The sequence below is a fragment of the Lingula anatina genome, chromosome 1, assembly GCF_051362555.1.
Source record: "Lingula anatina isolate TDL-2025a chromosome 1, LinAna3.0, whole genome shotgun sequence".
NCBI classification, from domain to species: domain Eukaryota; kingdom Metazoa; phylum Brachiopoda; class Lingulata; order Lingulida; family Lingulidae; genus Lingula; species Lingula anatina.
The window spans coordinates 4,694,830-4,706,787 of NC_141767.1; the positions used below are offsets into that span (position 1 = coordinate 4,694,830).

General features: G+C 35.1%; 1 protein-coding gene across 1 annotated transcript; it reads right to left on the bottom strand.

The window, feature by feature from the left end:
• Positions 1–494: 494 nt before the first annotated feature.
• LOC106165639 (uncharacterized) lies at positions 495–11,840 on the bottom strand. Its single transcript, XM_013543931.2, has 17 exons — positions 11,647–11,840; positions 11,390–11,436; positions 10,772–10,860; positions 9,980–10,101; positions 9,489–9,769; positions 8,882–9,028; positions 6,960–8,500; positions 6,541–6,633; positions 5,943–6,122; positions 5,362–5,520; positions 4,881–5,117; positions 4,589–4,696; positions 4,173–4,265; positions 3,780–3,908; positions 3,342–3,517; positions 2,834–2,924; positions 495–1,190 (listed from the first exon to the last, which is right to left on the bottom strand). The coding sequence occupies exons 1-17, from the start codon at positions 11,665–11,667 to the stop codon at positions 1,120–1,122; spliced, it is 3,585 nt and encodes a 1,194-aa protein (XP_013399385.1). The 5' UTR covers positions 11,668–11,840; the 3' UTR covers positions 495–1,119.
• Between the last annotated feature and the right edge of the window lie 118 nt (positions 11,841–11,958).

The window sequence follows — 11,958 nt, forward strand, 5'->3', positions numbered from 1 at the left end:
CGTTCACATTGATACGTGTACTAGTGCCACACCTCTCCGCAGCTCGTTACTAAAAAGGATCATCACCTTGTTAAAAGAAAACTGCATGAGAGAGGTGTCATTATGTGGGGGCACTTCATAAACGTTAATGCATTTACCCAGGCAGAAATATGCACACTGATATACCGTTATATAATTTGATGGGTCATAGTTAAAAACCAATCTAGTACTTTCAGTTTCGTGATAATTTTAGTTGAGAGACTGTCAAGTTTAGATACATGATCAGCAATTTTGCCAGAGGTAGCTGTTTTTATTATGTAAAAAATTTTAATCAAAATGTAGCATCTTTCGAAAATTTAAAATAAGCAGTTGTTTCAAAGGGAAAAAATCTGACAAAGAAAATTATATCAACTGTCCAAGCACCAATACAAGTGTAACCATTATAGCATATACAGATTTTTTAAAATTATTAAAATTAAAAAAAAAAAAAAAAAAAAAAAAAAAAACTGGGAAAATCCAGATGCCCGTCTCTTTATTAGATACATTTAAACAGTTACATGGCGATGCTTTTTATGCTAATGATATATATAGGGTAAGGATAATAATGAAATGTGATTTTATGCACTTAATTTTCATGCTTTATAAATTTCTTATAAAATCTGTACATTAAAACTTTTCACCAATAAAGAGTTAATGAAATGTTTTTTTTTTCAATTACTCATTACATCACCCCAAAAACAATGTTACACACAGGTGAACTGGGTACGTTACTCTCTACAATAAAAATATCATTTCACTAAAATTAAGATGCACAATAGGTAAGATTTTCATTACTACAAGTTATTATTTACAGTAAAAATTTTATTCTTATTCCAATTTTGATCAGTAAATGTAAAAAAGACATCAATTGAGGCCTTCAATTTACTTGAAACATTTACAGATAGACCAAAGGCAGGAGCCTTCAAACAATATTTACAGTACAGTTATTCTCAAAAGCACAACTTTCTCCCAACATTAAAGTGATTCTCACAAGAATACATTTCTGATAATTTTCTATCAAAATGATAGTCCTGAGAAGTCTTGAATGCAGCATGAGTTTTCTTTCCATTTCTTTCTTGAAAAATGTCAATTCCTTGCCTATTAACCTTTGTGTTGAAAAAATACAAGTTTTGCCTCTTCATCTCTTAGGTTCTTGATGCTATAGCAATTACCTAGAAAAAATACAAATATTCTTTACTGTTACAATAACAGGAAACTGATATTTAAATATGTGATAGTACACACAAAATGATATGTGCCAGAGTAACAGTGATACCTGACACTTCACAGAATCTTAGTATTATGTGAGATAAGGGTTTGTCACCTGAGAGGTACATGTCAAAACACCTGGAGTGTCAGCAGCAGGTGTTCAAGACATATATTCCGAGAAAGTGGCAGTGTACCATTTCACAGAAAAACACCCCCCAAAATCCACTTTAGTGTTTATTGCCGGTCACGTAGAATCACCATGTATTTATTTTTATCTCAGTCAAGGAGGTAGTTTTCACCTCGTTTGTTTGTTTGTTCGTCATCAGCTTAACTCAAAAAGTTATGGATGGATTATGCTGAAATTTTCAAGATAGGTCAGAAATTTGCCAACTTAAAAGGGATTTGATTTTGGTGGTGATCCAGATCACCATGTGAATCCAAAATTTTTTAAAGATTCTTAAATCTCCACCATTGCGAGGTGGGGCCAATGAGCTTGATCCATTGTGCGATGAATGTGTTCTCAACTACAACATTTTATCACTTTTTATGATCTTTTCTATTACTATTATTTACTTTTTGTAAATAGAATATGAAGTTTGGTCACTTTAAAAAATCTAAATCATTTCAGTTAAATACATCATATTTAAAATACTTAAATTACATTAACTATCAAGGAATGAAACCAAAATTTTAGATCCATCATGGAGGCTACATGAGGTGAGAGACGGCAATTAAATTTGTAATGTCTGCTTAGAAAATTATTATAGATACAGCATTCTACATAAAAGAATAACAGGGAAGTGCCATGGTTTTTAACAGAAAAGTACTAAAACAGGATTCACACAGGAATACTAGGAACAATTTTCAAGGACTTTTGAGGTTTTAATTCAACCATTTTAAAAGAAAATGAGGGCAAAAGACAGTACTTTTATTTGTAAGTGTACATACCAAAGATAAAAGAAAAGTTATATTTCATACAAACTTTTTATTTTAACACATTAATGATCAAACATAAAAGTATGTGCAGTACTGTGCCATTTAGTGGACCTTTATGAACTGGAAAGTCAAGTAAATAGGTCAATTGAAGACCAAAAATTTGAAGAAGGTGCAGTTTTGGTGTTATTCTTTGGCTGAACCATTTGGTTAATGACTTGGTATGACAACTTAATTTTAGTTGTATAAGAAACTAGTAGAAGTGATATGTTATATGCATTACTGGAAATCCACACTCACTTTATAAGTAACTTTTAAATGACAAAACCTGAAATAATTTTTGACAAATTTCTTATTGATCAAATTCAATTACTTTTCAAGGGCAAAAATGATGGAATACAAGCCCTTTTCAAAGCTTATTGTAATTTTCAGGCCAGAAACTAAATTCAAAGTGAAGGGCTAAATTCAAGAACTTCTCAAGGGCTGTATAAATTCTGTAAAAAGAAAAACCTCGCTCAAACTCCAAATAAATTTATGGAATATTTTGTGTTAAATATTCACTATTTAGGCTCACGGCCACAGATAACTATGAATTAACCATCACCTATCAATTGTATGACACGAAAGTCGTGCTGCAGGTGCTCTAAACATGTGTATATTTGCTGAGGATTACCTTTTGGCACAAAGAACACATCCCCACTCTCCAGTATAGTACAGGTCTTGTGGATTGTGACAGCCAGTTTACCCACATTTATACGGAACACCTGTGGGACAGAAGTTTTAAAAATGATGAACTTTAAATATTAATGGATATCTTTCCCTTTCTTACCTCATGTAATGAACTGGCTATTGACAAGAACAAATTCATATTTCTAACAAGGTTATTACACATACCTATTCAAGTGAGTGAATTCTTTTAGTCATCCAGTAGAATTAGAATTAAACTACGAGTACCTTTAATACTGGAACTTACGTCAGCAACCATCCAGGTTAATACCTAGTGAAAGGTCTCACGCTGAGGCTTCAACATTGGTCAGTTGCTAACATAAGTTCCAGTATCAGAGTTATACACAGTTCCAAGAACATATTACATTCTTGATAACTCTTATACCTATTCAAGGTTAATTATGTATAACGAACAATGACAATGATTACAGATTAATTTTTCGACTCCTGCCTACCATGGTGTCATTCTTGACAAACTGCATGGGTTTCTCCCTCAGGGGTCTCAGTATCAGCTCCCCCACTGAGAACGCCTTCTGCTGGACACTCTTACAGAGAATGAGGTCATCTGTGGGCTCTGCTAGCTGGGCACTGGGTCCCAGGAAGACTAAATTATCACGGCTTTTAATACAATCTGAAACAAATAAACACATTACAAATGAGACCTTTGTCAACCCATTTTGGCCAGAGTTTAGCATCTTATACATCATCATCATCATCATCAGCATAATAATTATAATAACTGAATGTTGTACAATGTTAGTTAAACATACTTTTCAAGTCCATCTGACTTTAATTCTATAGTTAGAAAAGCATGTTTAAATTGCACACTAAATTCATCACACTGTGTGCGACAAATTGCATCATCTCAGTTTTACTTAATGTATTGTCTTTACCAACATAAACTTCTTCCTGTGTCTCAGGGTTAACTACAGCCACCAGGTCATCCTCATATGCCAGCTCTGTATCAGAAGACACATCAACATGCATGGACATGTTACGTGGCGTGTGAGGGGCACCTGCACCTGAAGTGAGCATATAGTGTGCACAGTTATCTTATCTGATGGTAGTTATATAAAAGTCTGAAAATAAACAGTTAAAAGTTTAAAATTTATTGGAAAAAGAATTCTACCATTTTCTCCTAATCTTCCGTCTACCTGAAAGCACCTGGACACACCTTTATGACTTAATGAACCTCACAGCTGTTAATCACACAATCCAAAATTAACACATTCCAATGCTGGTGCTAACTCTAACACCCTGGTATTAACAAGATGTGAACACGTCACCTTTTCTTCTGCCTTTGGCCTTTTTCAACTTTTTCTTTGATTTAGGCTTTTCATCAACTGGTGGAGGAAGAATCCCAGTAACAATAAATCCACCTGAAATTAAAGAAATATTATCCTGTTTGTTTATTTATTACTGAATACATACATAATAGTGCAGTGTGTCTTCTTAATCATTTTTCAGTGTTAGTGCAGATTGCATTTACAGTTATCACTCACACTGAAATAAATATCAATAAAAAAAAAGACAATAATTGAAAAAAAAAAAAAAAAAAACACACACACACACACACACACACACACACACACACACTTTTTAATTACATTCCACTTAGACACTGTATTTGAACCCCCCACCCCTCCCCTGTCAAGAAGTCTCATATGTTACAGTTACTGTGTATTATAAAGTGCACACTGACCAGACTTGCGCCTTGAATATTTGGGTCGTTCATTTTTATACCACTGCAGTGGGGGAATTCTGGTCCTGCTGGATCTCCTCAAACCATCTGGTGCAGGCTCAGGAACAACTAGACACACAGAGGGAAAACCAACACTTATTTGGATCTTAAAAGGATTGTATTTGAATTTGGTTACCAAATATTGAGAAAAAATATGCAACTGTATGAGAAACAGTCTTAAACATTTCACAGTATGGTGAAATACTTATCAACTCAAACAATTATCAAATCTTTGTATCACAATAATACTCACTTAGTTTAACTGTCTTTGTTGGTTTCTCAGGAATCTGAGGTGTTTCTGAGGCTGTGACTTCAAAGAAATGTTGAGGTGGAGCTGTAGAGAACCTCGGAGTGCGACTGACTCCTACACTGTCTGACAATTCAAAGGAGTGCAGAAGACTCTTTTCTGCTACAACAGGGGAACTTTCTGCACTGTAGGGGGTGCCACGAGGGGTTTTCTTCAATATTGATTTCAAGACAGTCCCAGAACCTACAACAAGTGAGATGAACATCCATCATGTAAGCCCACATCCAACCCACCCATCCACATTAAGAAAACAGGTATACAGATGTACTTGAACCAAAATTTTGAAAGCAATATCATAAGTCATAAAACTGTGTACAGTGTTAAAATCTTGTAAATATGACACAATACTGATACTATGACTAGTAAAACTTGAGCAGAACATGATTGTGAAGTAAATTTATTCTAGTAAACAGGATCTGCATCATACCAGAGGGAGTAGGCAGGGCCGGGGCTGTACTGACAGTTACGCTCTTTCTTTTCTTCTTTACAGTTGGTGGACTTGGGAGAACATCATCAGCATATTCCTCACTTTCATGTGGACTGTCATTGTCTTCAGCAGGAGGAATAGGGTCACTTTTGCGCTTTCCTATTTTCAAAATACAGCCACAATTTAGACCATATCATCTTTTTAGTAGAGTTTCAAGCACATGGAACTAAAGTAACTAAAACTGCAAAGCAGCTTATTCAAAACATGACAAGCAATGACTCAAATTTATTTTATAAAGATGGTAACATCTGCACCAGTCAGGCAAAGAAAAGTTATGTATATCATAGAGATAAGGAAAGCTATTTAATACTGTATCAAAATCACAACCAAACTCAGGGTTACATGACCTCCTCTGATCTGCTTTCAGGCATGATTTTTTGGGTATGTGAGAAAAAATGTAGCAAGAAATGACCCTATGACATTATGACAGGGGTTCCTAGGGACATTTCAGGTGAAAAAAACGGAGAAAAAACTGGGTTTCTGATTTAAATGGGGAAAAAAAATAATTTCTGTGCTTCTACCTTTCACAATGCCTGGTTTGTTCCGTTTCTTTTCAGCAGTTTTCTTTGTGGATGTTTCTTTTACATTCTTCCTTCCTTTTTTCAAAGATGGTGGGCTGGGTGGTGGGGCCTCTTCCTCATCACTCCCCTCCTCAACATCACCATTTGGTTTAGAAGAAACACTTGTACTTCTGCTCTTGCCTACATAAAACATAATCCCAGTGTCATGAATACCATACCTAATGAAGTCACTAACTAAGTCTGGTTTTAAACTTACAGAGCCACTAACTTTTAAAATATATTTCTTGATAATCATGAAGAAAAATTTTATTAGCATTTAATATCTTATTGCACATTATGGCATGGTGGACGTGAACTTTATAACATGAATTATCACAGGCAATATTAAATATGATCTTTAAATCTGCCACTGCAATACTGGGATTAGTTTCGCCTATGGGCTAGATTCAAATCTAATTATATCAAATATATCTTTTGAATAAGGAAACCCTATGTGTTGTTCTATAAACAAATAACATTTACCAACATGGTAAGAGATGGTCATTTCCTATCAAACTATACTTGATATTCAATATTCAGCAAAATAATAAATACTTGCCATTTATAGTTCCATCTAGGCATTCAGAAAAGTAATCTGAAAATTCATCAGCTGTCTCCTCTGTTCCAGAGTGCACACTCTTTCTAGGACGACCTAAAACAACCACCATGGTATGAGTGGGAAAACGCACTTACTACATCACTATATTATTCAATCTAAACTCTTAGATAAATGCCGCAGCATCAAATGTGCTGTTTTGAATAAAAATAGCATGAAAGGTGAAAGTTGTAAAAAACTCACCAGAATTATACAATTTGAGAAAATGATAAAAATGAAGACTGACAATCCTGGCATAATTCAGAAAATTTCACCCATGTTATAAAATAACTAAGCATGCTTGCATTATTAAGACTTCTCATTCACTACATTGATAAGTGACTTCCTCTATTCTTAATCCATCACCTAATTTATACAATTACCTTTCCCTTTCATTTCTTTGCTCGCTTCTCCCTTTCCTTTCTTGTCCAGTTTAGACCGAGACATTCTCCTTTTGGCCCTGATAACTTTGCCTGACTTTAAAGCACTAGCAGGTTCTGGGGCCTCACCTACATGGCTATTCTCTTCCTCAATGGTGGAAACATTGGGAGTCATATGGGCAATTGTTCTCCTCTTATTCTGCACTACACTGGAAATATTGGGGGTGACACCGTCGGAAGCAGCTGTCCTCTCATCATTCTTATCCTCCATATATTCACCTATTTCTCCTTGATTCACTTCACCATGTTCATCAGCGGTGTTATTTCTATTGCTGTTATTGTTCCCAGTGTTCCTGTGGCCCTTTTTACCATCTGAGTCTTTAGTAATTTTCCTTTTTCTTCCTGGCCCCGAGCCTGTGTCTTCACTGTTGGGTGTGAGTTTTTTGTTTTCAACAGGTGACACATTGAATAAATTTTCAAACGAGCGTCTGTTGTCAACTTTCTTTTCCCCATGCCCACTCTGAGGCTGACCTGCAAAGCTGTCATTTCCACCTCTTGCTTTCAGAGGCTCTTCATCCTCTGACTTATCTTCCATGGGGGATGACAGTTTTTTAGACTTACTACTGGACTTATTTCTGCCTGCAGTATTCTTACTGCTTTTTTCTTTCTGGTGCTTTTTTTCTCTTTTCTTTCCTTTAGACCTTTTCTTAGGTTCAGTCGTCTCAAGTGAGGAGTTCATGGTGGTAGAGAGATCGGTGACATATCTGCTTGGTATTTCATCTATGATCTCATACTCATCTTCATCACTCTCATTTTCATCTACTATTGACTTTCTCTTAGATATAAGGTTCAGTGTGGAAAAGCGGTCAGTAACGCCTTCCCCAGAATCATTGTGAGGGAACAACGTATGCAAAGATGTATGTTTTGGGTGAATTTTCTGCTGCAAATTTGTGTTTTGGCTTCCTGTTTGCAGTTCATTTTCAGATTCTGAACACTGTGCTCTTTTTGTTGCTACCTGATCAGATTTGTCACTGTTTTTGAATTCATCTGCATCAAGTTTTTCCTGCTGTTGAGAATCATTCTTTAAGCTACCCTTCTTAACTTTGCTTTTTTGTTTAATCACACTTCCTTTCCCCTGTACTACGTCACCAGTTCTTCTCTCCACATTTCTGCACACCTCCTCTGCTCTATCTTTATCTCCATTCTGAGAAATATCCTGCTCTTCCAAGAGCTCATCTTGGTAATTGTCTGTACAATGCTCAGGCAGGTTTTCCTGTACTCCATTCAACAACAGTTCCTCAGTATCTAATACTGGAGATACCTGCTTTGACTGGATGGTTTTATTTTTGGAGGGTTTTGTTGATGATTTACCATGTTTCTGATTGCTTGATCTTGTAGACTTTTCCTGGACATGTGAGTCAGTCCTTTTAGAGCTGACACATGGTGTTTGCTGGCTTCTTGATTTTGCAGTCTTTTTGTTGTTTAATGAAAGTAGTTGAGCTCTGCTCTGGTGGTCGTTTCCTCTGTCCCCATCCACTAGAGACCTTTCGGTTAAAGTATATAAGCATATTAATTTCATGGATTACCATGACATAACTATGGCTTCTAAATATGGTTTATATAAATATGATACAAACTAGGCAGAAAAAGTTGCCAGATATGTACTGATTACAACTGATGTAGCTCTTGGTAAAACAGTCTAAAAGTTCTTTAGTTCAATAACAAGCTTATTTTGTAATCCTTCAATATACAAATTGCCTGCAACACAGACGTTCACTTTCTACATATAAAAAAAGTAAATCTAAAATTGAATAGAACACTGAGGAATTTTAAAATATGCATAAAGATAGTTCTTGGTGAAGAAACGCTTAAACATTTTAGCGTTATTAATGCTATGAGGATGTAACAAAAAGAAATCCCAGTACCTAGAAGAGAGGTCGACCAAGGTGGCATCCAAATCTTCTTCCCCTGCATCCTCTTCTTCTTCTTCTTCTTCTCCCCTATTGTCTTTCTTGTCCCTGAGCTCTTTCTGTTCATTTAACCCCTCTAACTGCTCTCCTGAGTAAGTCAGCCTGAAAGACAAAACCCACTACATGTAAGATGACAGCAATTTTGAAGGTATTCAAACAAGTTGGGTTTTTTTTAGCCACTTTGACTTAATACAAAATATACATCCATAACTGTGTCAAATATTGCTTTAATCTGTGGACATAAAGCAAAAGCAATATCCTATATACTGAGTACTAATACATGGTATTTTAAAATGATTAAAAAAAACATAAAAACTTATGTGATAAATTCTCAGATATTCTTCATTTTTCAATTGCAAAACACTGTTTAGAGACATTATCTGGCAATTAAGGCAAAGGACTTTAAAACATCCCACAATAGAGTTTTAGAGCAATTAGTGTCTAAGAACTAATCTATAGGAAAGAAATGGACATGTGGTTTACTGTGTAGTATCAACTAAAGTCCACAGCAACTTTTCACTTGAACAGTCATCATTTCAGGTCAATACATCCCTAAGCTTACCTTTTTCTTGTCTGAAAACTCTGTAACGGGGAGTTGGGTACAGGTCCTGATGATTTATCTTTAGTAATAGACCCAGACACATCCCCAGCCTGGTCTATACCTGAGGTGGACCTCCCATACCTCTGCTGAGGAGTAATGGCCACTGCCACAGAGGTCCTGCTCTTTGTGAGGGTCCCATGATCACTCGTCTTGTCTCTCCTTTTGCTAGATTCTAATGTTTTTCTTACGTCAGAATTAACGTCCGGTGAAAACGGGGAAATGGACTTTAGAGAGGAATCAATCTGAAACAAGCCAACAGCCATGATCTGTCACAACCTCTATTACAGAAAATTTCTATTCAATTAGCATAGGCTGAGGACATATTAAACAAAGTATTTAAAACACGGTAAATCAAGTGGTGACCACAGCTCTATTATACATATATATTTATTTTACACACAAGTTTACTTTACAAAATACAGGCAAAACAAACATTATAGAGGAAAACATACCTGAAATGCAGGCTTCACAACTTTTGACAAATCTGGATTTTTGGCAAACGCCTTGCCTTTGATTCTTTTTTCATTTTCTTTTTCCTTCAGCCATTTGTCATCAGAATCTAATGTAGATGCATCTGGTGGAAAAATTAACATGATTGAAAGAATATATTCATGGCAAATGCCAGATTGTAATTCTTTATTGGGTCAAAGTATATAATACCAACATTTATGTTTGTTTCATTTTTGAAAAAAAAAAATAATGCCATTCTAAACATGGATTTAGGCAAACGGTTATAACTGATTATCTATCAACCTACCAATCACAAATCCATTTTTTAGGTACAAATAATTAAAGTAAAAATTTAACAAACTTTGAAAAAAAATGGGAAAATTGGTCAGACATGTTTGAATTTAATTAGCTTCAGCAAAATAATATTTTGCACTTTTTGCTTAATAATATGTTGTAGTTATGGATGAATACATTGTGGTATCGATCTTTATTATTATTATTATTATTATTATTATTATTACACCTATTGTTCATGAGACTATAACCTTATATTCGTGTGTGTGAGAGAGAGAGTGTGTGTAAGAGAGAGAGTGTGCAGTGTGCATTTACCATACTTGGGTATATGTACTTTCTTATACTAAAATTTTCCAAAAAAAAAAAAAAAAAATTTAATGTGGTCAGAGCACCAGCTTCAATACTGATATTTGCTGGATATTACACTTAAACCTCTGTTGGTTTTCTTATCTCATTTAATCACATCATCTACTTAATATTCACTGTGGAAACACAGTTACCTGAATCAGACCAGTAGTCATCAAAGTTCTCAATGCCATCGTGGAATATTCTGATATTCTTCCCTGCTCTGACATCTCTCCCTGTTCGCCTTAGTAAGTAAATAAACAGATGATAAAGAAAAACAAATGCATTCTTGCTAAATTAAAAATATTAGATAATTTCCTGAATAATGAAAATTTCATAAATCTTCTAGTGCCATGAAATTATAAATATAAAGTAAAACACTATTAACATGATGATGAGCATCAAAGTAACAAAACAGTATCATCCACATTAAGTATCTTAAAGTGGCTGACCAATACTGCTGTCTCACTATTTAAAGAAGTCCGTAATCCACAAAATGTAACAAAATTTGTGATTGAGCAACTTCAAATGTAGGTCCACCATGGGTCATAGGTTTTAAATAGCACAACAGGATCATATAGAGAATCTAAAATATGGGGGGGTGTCTTTCATTTTCCTCCCCCCCCCCGCCCCCCCATGACCAAATAATATATCTGTTTCATGCCTGCAAACTTCAAAATATCATAAAACGATATAAATGAAATAACCCAATGGTCTAGTCTGTAATTTAGGAATAGCTGATAAAAGTACTTATGTATCATTATTTATCTTACCTTCCAATATTTCTGTTCTCTGGCTTGAATGGGTTCACAAAAACTGCCTGCAGTGGAATAATATACATGTGTACTTGCATCATTAAACACTACAGACTACTCCAAGAGCGCAGACCTCTGCCTAGCAAGAAAATCCAGTCACACAGCCTGATTATTTGCCATGAAAATTTTCTATTTGAAATGATAATTGTTTAATTGGAAGTCGCATATTCAACATAATCATTACTCTCTTGACCTAGTTGCGGTTATTTGCTTACTTGTTTTCCAGGTCCTGGCATATTTCTGTGATACTTCGTAAATTCCACTATGGTAAAAGTGTTAACATAACAAATTTACAAGACTTTAACAAAACTTGATCATCCATATAATTCTTTTAACTCTAATGAGACCAGGTGAAATGACCGTTCCATTTATCCGCCATTTTACGCTGAGCCGCCTGTGAAATAGATGGGGCTTCCCGACCAAGAAATGCTTGATAAATGTGACGGTTGCTTGCTAATTACTTAAACAGAATCATTGGCAAATTTCTTTATAAATACTTTTGATTTTTTCTTCTGAATCGGTCTGTG